The 16,505-nt window shown below is 42.5% G+C and overlaps 2 protein-coding genes across 2 annotated transcripts; one reads left to right on the plus strand and one right to left on the minus strand.

Moving 5' to 3' along the window:
* Positions 1 to 5,875, plus strand: acot8 (acyl-CoA thioesterase 8). Its single transcript, XM_088937116.1, has 6 exons — positions 1 to 224; positions 462 to 598; positions 1,397 to 1,622; positions 2,538 to 2,695; positions 3,065 to 3,256; positions 3,691 to 5,875. Exons 1-6 carry the CDS (start codon positions 19 to 21, stop codon positions 3,807 to 3,809), a joined length of 1,038 nt encoding a protein of 345 aa, XP_088793242.1. The 5' UTR covers positions 1 to 18; the 3' UTR covers positions 3,810 to 5,875.
* A 453-nt stretch (positions 5,876 to 6,328) lies between these two features.
* snx21 (sorting nexin family member 21) lies at positions 6,329 to 16,505 on the minus strand. The gene is made up of 4 exons (XM_088937091.1): positions 16,406 to 16,505; positions 14,212 to 14,465; positions 12,143 to 12,288; positions 6,329 to 10,932 (listed from the first exon to the last, which is right to left on the minus strand). The coding sequence occupies exons 2-4, from the start codon at positions 14,462 to 14,464 to the stop codon at positions 10,168 to 10,170; spliced, it is 1,164 nt and encodes a 387-aa protein (XP_088793217.1). The 5' UTR covers position 14,465; positions 16,406 to 16,505; the 3' UTR covers positions 6,329 to 10,167.

The raw sequence follows: 16,505 nt of genomic DNA on the forward strand, positions 1-16,505 counted from the left end.
CACCGGCTGTGTGTCAATATGGCTCCGGCTGAGCGGAGTGAGGGCAGCGAGGAAAGGAGACGAGACAGCCCCGCCGTGTCCTCGCCTGCGCAGGGCGCATCTGTTACAGAGAGCGATCTCGAAGACAACAGGAAGGGTGACCACCGCGATGAGAAGCGGGACCTCCGCAGCGTCTTAGTCACAAGTGTTTTGAACCTGGAGAAACTCGATTCAGACCTGTACAGGTGCAGTAGCCGAGCATCGACACTGGTTACCGTTCTCGCTCCAGAAAGTCAGACCGGTCCTAAAAACATGTTTGCTTACGTGGGAAGTTTACCGAATAAGCAAACTCGATGTTACGGTCAAAGATTGAACTCTAGTTTTCTCTTCTCTGCTTTCCCATGCATTCAATGATTACATTTTACCGCACGTATAATTGCTGTTGTCGTTGGCGTCTTATGTTAACGTCCTGTTTTCCTCAGGGGGGAACACCATTGGGTGCCCCGCACCCAGCGGCTTTTTGGGGGTCAGATTATTGGACAGGCGCTGGTAGCAGCAGCCAAGTCGGTTAACGAGAACGTCTTTGCCCATTCCCTCCACTGCTACTTCGTACGAGCAGGTAAGAGTTATGTTGGGATGCATCTGGTGCTTTGTTTTAAATAACTAGTTCTGCTAACCTTGAAGCTAGCTGGATATTCGGAACATTTTCCAAGTGTGTATTGTGTAACTGTGTATAGGGAACTGCAATAAACTTCAATTACAACGATCATTATAAAGTTACTTATCATAGTAAAAACGTGTTGCATTCCAGATAATTGAAAAAAATCTTATTTAAAAAACCAAAATAGTAATAGCTCCATAGGGGAGCACAGTACTTTGCCAAAAGACCTTGGCAGCCTGGCAGAACCACTGTTAGCCTTCTTCTGTTGGCTATAGTGCGAAAGCCCACAGTCACAGCTGAATGCCACAACCCACATCTGTGCAGCTGGGCACTTTGCAGGAGCTCCTGTTCGACATAAAATGTGGGTTTCAGGCACCGAGACAGGTGAATTACCACAGCTTTAGAGCTAAAATAAGAATATTCTTGCACCTGAAGTTTTCCTGTTGCTGTGTTGCTTACAGCAGTAATACGGTACACAAAAAGCAGACCTTTTCTCTATATTTTACCTCCTCCCCCTCCTCCTTGGAGGAATGCTAAGCAGTAGCAGTTGTTATTCAAGATTGCTTTGTTAAATGCAACTTGTGCAGTAAATATAAGTGTTCTTGGTTTATTCCAGTAACATGATACAGTACTTGTATGGCAAGTGAAATATAGTCCAGACTGAAATGAATGTGTTTGCCTGCAGGTGGGGTTTGTGGCACAACATGGAGCACAACCCACTTACCTGAACGTTCCCTGTTGCCCTTGTGTTCACAGGAGACCCGAAGCTGCCGGTGCTGTATCAGGTGGACAGGACGCGGGACGGGCGGAGCTTCTCTGTGCGGTCTGTGAAGGCCATCCAGCATGGCAAGCCCATTCTCATCTTTCAGGCCTCGTTCCAGATGTTCCAGCCAAGCCCTGTGCAGCATCAGTTCACTATGCCTGCTGTACCTCCTCCAGAAGAACTGCTGACTGCCGAGGAGCTCGCTCAGAAATACCTAAGGTACTCACGGACTCTGCCCTCCCTCGGTCGTGGTGGAGGCATGCCTCTGTAAAGAATGAGCACGAGCAGGTGTGGTAAGACGCACATGGAATCTCCACACTCGAGCAGTTTGGAGTGCATCGTGCGTCTGTCACGACCAGGTCCGTGATCAGACACAAGCATGATCAAGCACGTGTGAGCTATCTGAATCCATCACAGTACATCTGCTTCCTGGTACTCCTGAGTACCGACACTCCAAAGTAGTAATAAATAACAATTCCTTACACTCATATAGCGCTTTTCTGGAGACTCCACTCAAAGTGCTGCACAGGTAATGGGGACTCCCCTCCACCACCTCCGATGTGCAGCCTCACCTGGATGATGCGATGGCAGCCATAGTGCACCAGTATACTATCACCACACACCAGCTCTCCGTGAGAGTGATGAAGACAATTCATAGATGGGGATTATTAGATTATTAGGAGGTCATAATTTGGCCAGGACACCAGGGTGACACCCCTACAGGTTGGCTTTGTCCCTACTGTGAGCTACTACTTTGCATTAAGCAACAGGTGGCGCTAAAGAGAACTGCACCCTCTCAGATTTTGTTGAACAATTATTTCTCCTAAGCACCAATACTCCGCATGTTTCCAGTAATTTAACAGGTATGCCTTTTAGACTTGAACATTGATTTATGGTTTTTGAGGTCATAGACCATTAATGGTGCCCTCCATGATCAAAAAAGTTTAACTTTTATTAATATAACAGTGTTTGTACAGCTATACATTTGTGATGGTGATATTTCACCTCACGAGACACTCATTCATCCTGGCAAGTTGTGGTTAAGATCTCATATTTCTTAAGAGTTAATTAATGGGATATGAATACTCGTTTCTTCAACTCTATAGGTATATGTTTATGATTTTTAACTTTCAGTGATCCAAATCTGGCAGAAAGGTCCAAGCAGGGCCTTAATAATTTTCTGGCTGAGGAAGTGCCGATTGAGATCAAGCCAGTGAACCCCCCTGATGTCTTTCACCGAGTTGCAATGGAGCCAAAAAACCTCTTCTGGGTTCGAGCAAGAGGATATATTGGTAAGGACTGCAAAATGCCTGAAACACACATTTTCAGCGATTACGCGTAAGAGATGATGGTCTATCACAAGCATTTTAATGAATTGGAGCTTTTCAGAAGAACAGGAATCCTTGAATAAAACAAACCTTTAAAAATGGAGTGCTTGGATAAGCTGAGTTGATAGTCCAACAGATCTGTTGCACATAAGATTCTGAGGTTAATTTTTACTACAAGTGGATTTCAGCATTGTGCTAACGGAGGGAAATTCTCGACAGCGGCCTTTATTTTTGTCAGCTAGCTGTCCGTGTGGCGTGTAGGTTCCCCCGTCCTTTGCGGTTTCTATCTAGAGTAATAAGAGTAATGTGTGCCGGACTCTGCTGCTGTTTCAGGCGAGGATGATATGAAGCTGCACTGCTGCGTGGCGGCCTATGTGTCAGATTACTCCTTTCTGGGCACAGCGCTGCTGCCCTACCCAAACCAGAGGGTCCGCTTTTCCGCCTCTCTGGACCATGCCATGTGGTTTCACAACCCCTTCCGCGCCGACGAGTGGATGCTGTATGAGTGCGAGAGCCCCTGGGCAGGTGAGGCCTTTAACCTCTGTGAATTACTGTAGCCTTTAAGTAAACAGGGTTTTGCCCGGTTTGAATGCTTGTTTTTTAGGTTTTTAAAAGAAGTGCAGAAATACAAACAAAAGCACTTTACCCACGCAAGAGTTGCTGAAGTTTCTCAAGGTTGCTAGATCTCCTTCTTAGAAGTGCCACAGGTTTTCCTTCCTCCTCTTGAGTGTTGTAGCTCCTAAGATCATCTATTTGAGCTAGGCCTTTTCATTTCCTGGCTGTGCAAGCTGGATGTGCTTGATGTCTGAGTATGTTGTGTCTTGTATCACGTGTTTGTTGTGAAATGGGTTTTCCTGGCTGAGAGTTTATTTGCACAGCCGAAGGCCTGGAAGCCACAGGTCTCCCTGAGTGACGGTTTGTCTCCTGGTGCTGATGGCTGTGGCACCGCTGTCGTGCAGGTGGGAGCAGAGGACTGGTGCACGGCCGGCTGTGGAGGCGAGATGGGGTCCTGGCAGCTTCCTGTGCGCAGGAGGGAGTATTCCGCGTCAAAGCGGTGGGCACTCCCAGTAAGCTGTAGGAGGCACATTGTGGAAGGAAGCATTCCTGAGCTTCTGAAGGCAGCAGGCTTCACCTGAAGCACTGCGGAGATGGAAAGCAGAATGAACCCCGAGATCGCTGCGTGAGGCTGACCACCGCCTGAGGCAATTTGCGGCGATCAACTTTTAAGCACGGAGGAAATGGCTTGGCTGTACACATGCCACTTTGGATACCTAAAAGATAAAGTTACTCAAGATGCATGGAAACGATGGAAAATTGGGTAATTGTACCTACTGTTTTGGTTATAGAGAAGAGCCCCAGAATCACTGCAGCAACTCGTCAGCAAAAAAACTTCTCAGATTATACTGCCACCTCTTGGACGCCTGAATAAGTACATTCCTTACACAACGTTTTAAAACAAACGTTCTAAATTTGAAGTCTAAATTTCAAGTTGAAAATGACATTTGCATCGCTAATCCTGAAATATCATCCTTGCTTGTCGTCTTTTTTTTTTTAAAGCTCTAATAGCCATCCTCGTAGTCCAAAGCAAAAATATGGGGAGGAAAAGTAACTTAAACTATAATTAATAAAGTAATGGGCTTAAGTCACTTAGTAAGGTACTTAGCCATTATGGGCGGCCTGTACTGTATGCACTGTGGCATAGAACTTACCAATGTCTGGTAATCTGCAGGAGTGATGTGGCATCATTCTCCCACAGACATGTTATATATATATATTAATAAACATTAATTTAGAGAAAGTTCTCAAGGGACATGCAGTACATGAAAATTAAAAATAAGAAATCATAGTTTACAAAATTGAAGAGCATAGTGGAGAATGCTTAATAGTCTGACGTTAGATGTGTTAAACCTGTGTATTCTGCTCATGGGCAATGAAGTCTAACTAATACTCCTACTGTGCGAGTTCTTTCCTAAAACAAAAACTACCAATGTTGTGAGAACTGTGGCATACAGGTCTTAAAAGACTCTGATGGGGCTTTCTTCCTTTTTTAGTGCAAGGACGTTTTTTTTACACATCTTATCTTACAAAAAAAGTGTTGTTTGATCAAACTGTTCAAATGTAATGGATGTATATTTGTAACCTGTGATTACTGATAAGATAATCATTAGCTCTGTAAAAAAAAAAATACTATCCAACACAGGCCTGCAATATGAATCATAGGGTTATAGATGCTACATTTATGAATCTTAGAATGTTGAAAATGTAGTTCTTCACTGGAATATTTTTACTTAAATTCCATGCAATATTATAATGCTAGGATCATTATTCTATAATACTCATAAACCTCCAGAGGTTTGGTATGGGCACTCATTAATCTAACCATTAAACGCTTCTGAGGCATTCCTCTAATTTAGAACAATTAGTCATTAAAATATTTTAAAAGCTCAAGCTATAGGGAGAAAAAAAAAGATGTACCAGCTGCAACACAATGTAATTTTTGCATTCCTTTGCATTTTCAAGAAACATCACACTCTAGTTAATGATGCATGTTTCTGTCCGATTGCTGGCATGATAAGAAGAGGGGTAAATACAGTATCATAGTTTAAAAGCCAGAGTCCACAGTGCTTACACTACATACCAGAATTGCACAGCATAGATTGTTGCCGTTTACAGTAAATATGAAACGGCTGTATACACAAAAAAGTGGAATGTCTTTGACAAAATTTTAGAAAAGATCAATTGTGAAAGTTAAGAACTTAAAAGCAGTTGCCATTTACACATTCTGCGGATGCTGCATTAAATGTTTCTACACATGAGCAGATTTCACCTGTTCAACATCAATCCCTTAAAAAGACTGAACTAACCACTTCAGGATGTTTTAACAGTCAGTCATAAGATACTGTACAAAAAGTTTTAACACAAGTGACACAGAATCCTTACAAACCTTTATTTTTACACTGCATTCGTATGTCCATAAATTTATATAGTATATAATAAATGCTCTGTATCTGTATATGGATATAGATTATTATTTGTCAAATGTTGTTTGTATTTTTATTTACCTTAAGCATTTTTGCTTAGGGATTGATGACAGAAATGGTCAAGACGTGAATATCATTCTAATAATAAAGCTCCTCTTTATACTGACATGTTTTCAGTGTTGGTGAAGCTACTTTTAAAAGTGTATTGATCTGAAGCTGCAAACTACCCAAGAAAAAGTGTCTAGCTGCAGTAAAAGCTTTTGGGAAATAGGCTGCTGCTTTTAAAAAGTTAATAGTACAGCAGTTGCTTACTATTTTTACTAAGTATTTTAATAATTGTAAGATTCCCAAAGGTTAACTGCACACAGCGACAGAAGATTTACCATCTTGTTACAAATGCTTGTTGATGTAACTTAAAAGTAAAATATCGATACCAGATTCTAACAAGATGTCATCTGGAAAGATAAATGGCCTTGCTATAAAAGTGAGCCTCAGCAGAACTTACTCATCATCTGTGTTGGCAAGCAATAGTTATGTTTTATAGTGGAATCTGTAAACCAATTTACTTCATAATACTTTTCTGAGTATTTTTGAACAACATCCAGAAAAGCTTGCATTGTCATTTCCATCTCCAAAAGGTCTGCAGTTCAGCTTTTATTTATTTTCAAGTAAACGGTTCTAAATCACTAATTATGTAGTGCAATACATTTTTATTGGTTAAAAATCAGTTTTGACAACACATTTCAAAACCATGAAAAAACAAAACTAAAATGTGCCTTCAGTATTAAATATACATATATACTTTTCCCTATTTTCATTTAAGCCCTCAAACTTAGTTCTTAAACTTAGTTCTAAAGATAATACATTTTCCCTTTTTTTAATAGACCATTCACATACTGTACTTTGCTAAATTGACAGCTTGTTGATTTTTGGGTCTATGAATTGTAGAATACAAGACTATAGACTGATCTCAGCACCAGGTTCTTGAAAAACAATCCACATGAAAATTCTAGCAATTGGTGGTCTGCTTTCGGATTTATTATTTTAAAGTTGGGCTGCTGTCGGAAGCAAACAATGGATGTGCAAAGAATTACCCTTTTAGGAGATATATTTCTAGTTTTAGGGCTTAATGTTAAATGAAAGTACTCTCCCAATAGTGGAAATGTAAAGATACAGCTCACATTTAGAGGTTAGTGAGCTTCCCTATCAACCTGGCTGCATGAGCATGAACCCAATGTCACGTGCTAGTTTTCAGATCTCCAAATCAAAGGTATTTCTAAGAGGACCTGGCGGAATTGAACAAAGAGCCTATGCATCTGAAAGATAACTTGTTATGGAAATAGTTCAGGTGGGTAGCTGCGTCAGCATGCGTAGGCTGCAAAGGAACAAGTAATAGGTTTATTCCATGCTGAAAAAAAGAAGAAAGAGAACACAACGTTTCGGCCGTGGAGCCTTCTTCAGGTGACACCTGAAGAAGGCTCCACGGCCGAAACGTTGTGTTCTCTTTCTTCTTTTTTTCAGCATGGAATAAACCTATTACTTGTTATGGAAATGTTTAATACAACGTCATTCCTGCTTGTTTCTGCACATTATTAATTGAAAACCAATTAGGAATTATTCCAAAACCAGGAATAACCATTTTAAACCAAGCAGAACAATACATTGGGTACATTTTTTGGAAATACTACACTTAAAAGTCATTAATAAATTAAAATTAAGATCCAAGTACAAATAACAGTTAAAATCAGTTGAAATTGTAGAACCCATTACTGTATGCCAAATATTTCTCTTCTAATGAAATAACTTCTACAGAACCATAAGTCTAGAACCAGGACTGTAAAAAAGGTACGTTATCGGGAAATTTTTTCAAGATGAAAGGGATACTGGATCAGTACAGCCACTGTAGCTTGCAAAGCACAGATAACGGCTGCAAACTTGGCCCAAAAACAGGTACTCGCTCCTGTGATATTAAAATAATTCACCAATGAAATGCTTTTAGCCTTAGGAAACAATGTCTCAACACTACCATTACAAATCTGTACCTCCGAATATTCAGTGATCACGGAAATGTATTTTGGTTTGCGTAACAATGAAATTACATTGAAATGATTTGTGCAATATACCGTAATATGTAAAGGCAAAGCACAGAAACACAGTACACATTATCCATGTAACTGGCCTGTACACAGCAGATATTCACAAGGATATAAAGGCCACATTCCTGGAGCAGTTTATGTTCTCTGTGTACATTAGGGTAATTGGATGACTAACTGAAATTACTAAAGTAACAAAATGGAACACCTTTAATGACTCTGATCGATGTCTTGATGAGAGGCTGGCATAAGGTTGGGGGACTAAATTATGTTTTAAAAAAATACTCATAAGAGAGTAACATTTCCATTCCCATAACCTTCAAACCACGAAGAGTATCCTGATGTGGTTTACATGTGCATAAAGACTGCAGAAGCCAAGTGTGACATTAAATGTATTACAAAAGCATACCTACAGAGTACATTAACTTCCATTTTCTGCATAGTGGTTGCATGTGCCAAATCCAAGGAAATTAAAGGAACACGTGGATTTAAAAAGCAACAAGTAATCTCCTCTAAACCTGGATAAGTGTTTAAGAACATTCCTTCACTTCTGTGTGCAATGTGTCACTTATGTGTGTCTAATGTTTTAACAGGTTTAGATTAAAGCTTAAATTAAAAAAAAAATCACTTCTCACCTGGAGATTTTAGTTCCCTTTAACAAATTAAATACACAGAGAGTCAGTAAATGTAAGGACAGCTGCAGGGCAAAAAATAAAGAAATCCCTTAATTTCTTAGTTCATAGGTTTGGGAATAATTAGAACATAACATTCATTATAGCCATAAATCCTGCATTTTTATGACTATTTTGAAAGTCTATGTTAATAATTTATGAACATACTTTAGACATAGAACTGGGCCTATAAACCAAAATAAACCATTCAAGACTTGTTCACCTAAAATAACATTAAGTAGTCCAAAATCAGCACTAATCATGGTCTCTGAAACCACTGGTACAAATGGGTAAATTATTCAAAGTGAACACAGTGCCCACATCTCTAATTACTAATCTCTCCATATAAACAGCACAACTCAATACAAATTAGGACGTTCTAAGTGGTCAACACAATCACACTTTTTCTTATAGTTAAAGTATTCCCTTGAAAAGTTATTGGTCACTAGTGCATACAAATGAATCTGTCTTAATTCAATACTGTGCACAAATGTCAACATACTTTGGAATCCATCTTCAGTATGAAATATGTCAGTTGTAAGTCTACACAAAAACCTGAGCTAAGTCTAGTGCACCTTGATGCTGCTCTGTAGGTCATCTGGATTGGTAGTAGCTTAACCATCAGCTGCCAAGATAGAATCTTGATCTATGCACTAAACAAAGGCCCCGACTAGGAGTTATATAGAACAGAGGCGACAGAAGGTATGATTTCAATATGTGCTGCTCCAGAAGCAACGATCAAGGTTTACATGTGAACTTCTGAAGCTCCACTGATCTGACCTCTCCTTCCAGAGCAAAACAACGCCTGTGGATGTGGCAGAAAGGATGCGCGGACAGTCGCTCAAGTGCAGATAGAGCCAGGAAACTCCCTTGCCGCGTCTAGTGGCAGACAGACGGGCTGTACTGCACGCACTCAGAGCGGCTACAGTGCGCTCAGTGATGCACAAGCTCTGGGCAGCTCTGCTTGCCCTGTGTGCCATGTACACAACTACAGAACAGGATCCTGCCTTCCGGAATCTCACGGCATGGTACGACGGACTTACAGCAATCAGCCAAACACTGACCTCCCTCCGTTCAGCTCCACCCACCTTGTAATGTAAAGGATTGAAAATTGCAGACAACTGTGCCACAGGGCTAAAATGTACAATTAATGTGAACTTTCTGAATTGTTTGATAAATGTTTCAAGTATTTGATTAAATCCTTAGGCCTGAATGTTTCTTCTGTGTTTCAGTATTATGCTTACATGAGCTTCTAACGATGATCTTTCCCAAAGGACTTTATCTCGGCATCAAACAACTGTCATTAGTAAACTAAGTGGCGGAAGTTGAAATCTGACAGGATTTGGAATATATTAGCAACATCTTTTAAAATAGTGCATTACTGTGTCCGTGTTCTCTTTCCCCAGTCGTTTTCCCTTATTTTTCCTCCCTTATGTTTCATTAAAGGGCAAAAATCCCTTCTTCTGATGGGCAGAGAGCAAGTTGGGAATGTTCGAGACAGATCCCAGCTTACCTTTAATCTTAAATGAATCTGAAGGCCTGTCTAACCATAAAACAATGACCTAAGGTCAGTTTCCTTTGTGCAAACTATCTGTTCAGGTAAATATATATTATAAATATATGCAATATGTATACACAAAAATAATCCTAGGAACAGTACTCCCTTTATATGTCCAGATTATAAAAATGACCTAGGCCACATCACCTTTGACCTTGGGCCTGGCGTCTCTCTCACAGTCCTCCAGGCTCTCCTTTACCAGGTACTCTTTGAGGCTTGGCTGGTTACTCACGTCCACCCCCAAGTTCCTCAGCTCCTGCAGCAGAGCCTCCCACTGGCGCTTGTCCTTGGAGATCTTCCACGAGAGCCTGACGTTGGCCTGCAGGAGGGGGATGAGGAGGTGGTGGAACTGCTGCTGCTGGAGAGCATCCCGAGAGGGCGCCAGGTCCTTCAGCGCCCGCTCGCAGTACTCCTGTGCCTCCTCCAGCTGGTCCAGCTCCTGGAAGCAGGCAACCAGGGCGGACAGGGTGAAAAACCAGTGGCCGTGCTGTCGGGGTTTGTGCGGCGGCAGCTGTGGCTGGAACCCCAGCTTCTCCTGCAGCCTCAGGGCGTTCACCAAGGACCCCAGGGCCTCCTGGTACAGGCCGGTGCGCAGCAGGCTCTGGCCGGCCAGCAGGTCACCCAGGTAGAAGAACTCGAGGAAGACGGGGGCCTGCCGCAGCTCCCCGCGCGAGTGCACGTGCGTCAGGTACTGCTCGAAGGCCCGGCTGCGCTTGGCAATCGTCTCCGCCGCGAAGTTCCTGCGCAGCTTCTTCCGCGGGAACGACACGCCCTCCATTTCGCCCCCGTAGCGCCGCCGCAGCCGCCGGTGCAGCTGCTCGAAGTCCCTGTAGCGGCGGGTGATGACCGCCGGGGTCTTGTCGAACATGCCCGACCTGATCACATGGATGGTGTAGAGCTGAGGACGGACAAGGAGACCAGCTCAACAGGCCGAATACTAATAATTCCGCACACTTCTATAGCGCTTTTCTGGACACTCCACTCAAACCGCTTCACAGGTAATGGGGATCCCCTCCACCACCACCAGTGTGCAGCCCCACCTGGAAGATGCAACGGCAGATCCAGTACGCTCCCCACACACCAGCTCTCAGTGAGGTGGAGAGCAGAGTGATGAAGCCAGTTTATAGATGGGGATTATTAGGAGGCCATGACTGGTAAAGACCAGGGGGAAATTTGGCCAGGACACCACCAGGGTAACACCCCTACTCTTTTTGAGAATACCCCCAGGAATTTTTTAATGACCACAGCGTGTCAGGATGTCAGTTTTACATCTCATCTAAAGGACGGCACCTTTCCTTTAACAGTATAGTGTCCCTGTCCCTATACTGGGGCATTAGGACCCATGCCGACCACAGGGTGAGCACCTCCTACTGGTCCCACTGACACCACTGCCCGCAGCAGCCTCAGCTTTCCCAGGAGGTCTCCCATCCAGGTACTGGCTAGGCTCACACCTGCTGAGTTTCAGCGGGCTGCCAGATGTAATCTGCAGGGTGATCTAGCTAAGGCCTGGCTTCACAGCATCTCTTGCTGACCCTCAGAACTCACATTTTGTATGGATGCATGTCCGATGTCTAGGAAACGAGCAATAACCAATGCACTTCAAAAGCGATTTCTCAGCACACTAACAGCACAGGCTTGTGGAGAGGCCTGTGACACCACCGCAATCAGCGCCAGCCATCACCAGAATCTTTCTAGTTGTCCCTATATCCCTTTTAGCTATACTTCACACAAGGAATATGTTTTTATGAGAGATGTTTGTGATACATTGCATAAATGTTTAAACACTAGTGGAAAAACTACTCCTGTTCACAACCTGCTCTAATTGTAGACTCAGCTTCTATTACAAAGCGCTGCTGAAAAGAAGAATGAAGTATTCATGACTAGGCAGACATAGACTAGACAGGTTTTAAAATAACTCATATAACTGTATGCTAAAGGTTATAATACATTCTAATGCAAAACAACCCACATTTATCAGATCACGTCTTTACAAAAAATTACATATTAATTTATACTCCCCCACCTCCTTCACACACTACACAATCAGCGCTGCTCGGTCACATGTGACAACACTGCACTGTCACAGTTATAGCTACATTCGCACTCACCACATACTTTGAGGTCCCCTCCTGCACCACACTGGCATCAGTCACTTCAAACACCAGCTTCTCTGGGATATACCGGCTCTGTGACCTGCGCCAGCTCTCCTGCAGCTGCTGTGTCAGTAGCGACTGAGGCCCCACTGGGCTACTATCTGTGAAATAAAAACCAGTCAGTCATTTGTGCCAGTCTTATGAAATATGCAATACAGAGACACTGGGTCACAACCTGTAGACCTACTCTTTCACCTGTTTCAGGAAGTCCAGTGTGGAAATGGGAGTTGACCATCACAACTTCATGTCATGGAATTATCCAGTTCAGGGGATGATGTTTTTAACTAGAACAGCAGTACAGCAATACCACTCTTAGCGCCGCTTCTTTCAGTGCTAAATTGCCACAGCGCCATTTGTCCTGGCCATTATTTCCAGAGACACATGTACAGCAATGGACTGACGTCCCATCCAGGGTGTATCCTGCCTTGAGCCCACTGCTTGCCAGGACAGGCTCCGCCCCTCCTGCGACCCTGAACTGGCAACAGCTGTTAGAAAATGGGCAGACGGGAGTATTTAACACGCATACAGTCCAGGCAGAAGCCACTAGACCACGCTCAGCACAGCTTGTAGATGTGCATTCTCATACCATTGGTACTAAAGACAGGGAGTAGTGAGACAGGCAGCACGCAAGCTCTCAGCCAAAAAAGACTCTAGCGTGATACATATGTTTACTCGACGGTACAGTCAGCGCCATTTGCGACTATTCTGCTACTCCTCTGCATGAGCAGAGCTTTGCTGTGATCTTGCCTGTTTAGCTTATTGATATTCCAGTATAACAGGGTAACAGCCTGGAACACGTACAGTAGGCTCTTCCCATCAGTGTCCCTCTGCTGCCAAGTTGGAAGAGGGGAGACAGTGGTTCATCTATGCAGGCACAGACTGAATGTACTGATACTGTACATAGCAGCAGTTTTCTTCAGTAACTATACAGTCATTTAAAAATATAACTGTTTTATGTGCAAGATGGATTTTTGTAATATTAGGTGCTAGAAATGTGAGTAATGCTATTACCGGTTTCTCGACGAAGCCCTCACATATTGCTGCTACAGAAGAAATGAAGTTCCTCTGATCACATCCCCATTGAACCCAAGCACCGATTCCCATAATGCATCTTTCTCTGAGCCACTCCTTCAGTTTTAAGAGAAGTATTGCTGTATTACAATTCAAGAGAAACAAACAACTCATCTCTGAAATTCTCTTAGTTTGGAAACTGGCAACACCACACTTTCACAACATTTCAGAAACAGAAGTGAAACCCAGTTGTTCTCTTTACTGTTCTGGAAAATACTGCTTAGGGTTAAACCCAAGATATAAAGTAATTATGGGATTAGTTCAAAGCCTATTCATTTGTGCTGTTCAATCTTACCTTTTGAGCATACCTAGTTTATCTAGTCATGTACACACTATGCTTCTCAGCTAACATTCAAAGGGAGTAAAGATTTTGAATGACTTGTATCTGTCACTGTTAACATTGAAGGCAAGTCTCTTACAACACTGCATTCTAAAAGCAGTCCTTTATCTCCCCAAATCCACACTTCAGTTGAGTGAAGGATCTAGCGTTATTTCTTATATACACTAAACAGAGCGATGTCGTTACACCTTTTTCTTACAATTAAAATGTTTCTGTCGTGTATATTTACATATAGTAGACACCGCTGCACATCTTTTCAAACCTCTCCGCCAGTTGTCATGCAATATCACCAAGCTTCACATCGGTGAAAATAACTGCAGCTCTCGAATATCTACTGTGTATGAAATGCATTATTTTTGTAATAAAACAGGAATTTTCAATTACTTCAGCAGCAATATTTACTTCTGGGTCAGGAGGTTTGTGAGATCTTGGAAAACTTTTTTTAACCATTCAATTGTTTCCTTGTCTTATTTGGTCTGAATTATCCCTGGGAATTTCTAAGCTTAAGGCCTGAGGAACTACAGCTTCCAAACCCAACCAATACAACACGCCTATGAGAGGAAAAGCTTCGAAGCTCAATTTTTTTTTTTTTAAGGGCAGGGGCAGGCAGTACCCGATCCATTCTCTGTGCACTCCCCCAGGAAGTCGGAATCGCTGTCGGGTTCGGAATTTTCTCCCAGGTCCTCCGACTCAAGCCCCCTCTCCCCCTCGAAGCTGAGCGTCCCACTGAGGCGCGAGGAGACGCAGTCCGTGTCATCGTCCAGCTCCGAGCTCTCGGGGCATTCCTCTGCAGGGCCCAGCTCTCCTGGGGCTACCCCCTCCTTGAACAGCGTGCGGCGTAGTCGGTCCAGGAGCTTAGTGGCCATCCTGGGTCACAAACACACTTCAGCATCACCCGAAACATGCCCATCATGCACTGTATCGTACACTCATCAACGAACTCAGAGAGCATGAAACCATAGCTCAAAACAAGCCCGCAAAAGATTTCTCAGAATTCATGCAGCTCATACAGAATGACAAACGCTGGAGTACACATGTAGGAAAGCAGAAACTAATGGTGTTTCTGCTGCTAATTATGAATTAGAAACGAGGTTTTGTGAATGTTGCTTTCTTGCATTATGATTGGTGGCTTGCTTTACAAACCATGTTCTGCAGAACAAGGCCCTGAACTAATCCATGTTCTTACTGAACCGGAACCATACACGACACACAGTAAGTGCGTACTGGTCGGGAATCCCAAATCCAAATAGTACGCACCCCTCACATCATCAAAGCCAGTGAAATCAAACCCTCACCCACTACTACTGCAACTCAACTCAAAATCCAAATGCCCATGATGATCTCAACCAGTTCTGACCATCTCAAACCGTCAGCCTCAAACGTTAAGAACACGAACCCTAACATAAAATTTGCATTGTCGGCCTGCTTAAATTACCCAATAAGTTTAAACGTGTCCAAGTGAAACTCGCGACACAATTCCCCTAGTGTTCTTGGATCGTTACAGATGACATACATTTGTTTAAAATACACCGGACATGAGAATAAAAACAAAACAAGCAGAAGAACGAACAAAGAAAGTGTCTTTAACACAGCTTAGGGGTCCAAAAAGTTTGCAAACTAGAAAAAAAAAAGATAACTTGAGCAAACACGGCTATCGAAACTTCCGATATTATTCGTGTTCAGCCAATGCAAAGCTCTCCAGGACTATGTAAAAAAAAACTGAAGCAGAATATAGCCCAACACAAGCCAAAGAGTGCATGAGATCATACTGGTATTTTGAAATCGCACTATTCTAGTAACTTGACAAATTTGTTAACAAAGCAGTATTATTAATAAACTCTAGGAGGTGTCTGTAGTTGCAGGAAACGTTTTAGCTGGCTAAGCAATGCTTGACGGAAAATAAATACTTGTTTCAGCAGTGCTGTAATTTGGTTCCATTCCTATTGCGTTATAGCTACATTTTACTCGCATCCAAAACAACGTAATGTTGAAATGCTACAGTTATCTCATATCCGGGCTTCTCTGAATGAGTATTGATACCGCGTGTAATGTGCACTAGTAATAATTCGTGTTCTAACATTTTCACATTCATATTTCGTCTACTACGCAGCATTTGTCATGTTAAAGTCGTGTTCACATCTATGCATCTGAAACTCGTCGTGCTGATTTTAGACCTGCGTTATATTAATTCGACTTTCCCACCTAACGACGAATTGACTCAAAATAAATATTGCATAGAAATTGTATCTGACACTGCCACCGAGGATTGCAATTTTTGGACGTGTTTGTATGCTCTCTTGCAAAACTCCCAACATTTAGAGGCCTAAACAACCCAAACAACTCGATCACTAAAAAACGAAGCGTAAACACGCACAAGTAGATTCAGGACAGCGAAGGAAAGAAACACACGTTATGCGCATGAATGGGCATTTTTTTGCTTAGAATAACTTCCTTGAAGCCACGATGCTGGAACATAAACTTGGTTTGGAAGCATGCCAAATAATAACGTAGGATCGCCTTGTTTTGAAAACAAAAATAAAAATGACCGCTCTCGTTGTCACATTTGGCCAACTAGGTATATATATATATTCATTGCACAACCCGTATTTTAAGTTATTTATCCATTTTGATCCACTAGAAACAATAGCGGGGCTATAGAAACATTTTTAAAAAGTAACTGGCAAGTTGAACGCTAAATCGCTGAAAGTCGATATCCAGTTTCTCAGGCGCGCGCTGAAGACAAACCAGGCGATAGGTCCAAACCGACGGGTTAATATTTGTGCAAAACAGCATATAATAGAACTTACTTCTCAGATGCTGCTCTTACAAGGAGTAATTGTTAACAGGCGATAAACTCTGTGCATTCCCTGTACGCTGTTTTGGTTCACATTGTCCACTTTGGACCCC

Source organism: Atractosteus spatula, chromosome 19 (genome assembly GCF_055471065.1).
Source record: "Atractosteus spatula isolate fAtrSpa1 chromosome 19, fAtrSpa1.hap1, whole genome shotgun sequence".
NCBI lineage: Eukaryota > Metazoa > Chordata > Actinopteri > Semionotiformes > Lepisosteidae > Atractosteus > Atractosteus spatula.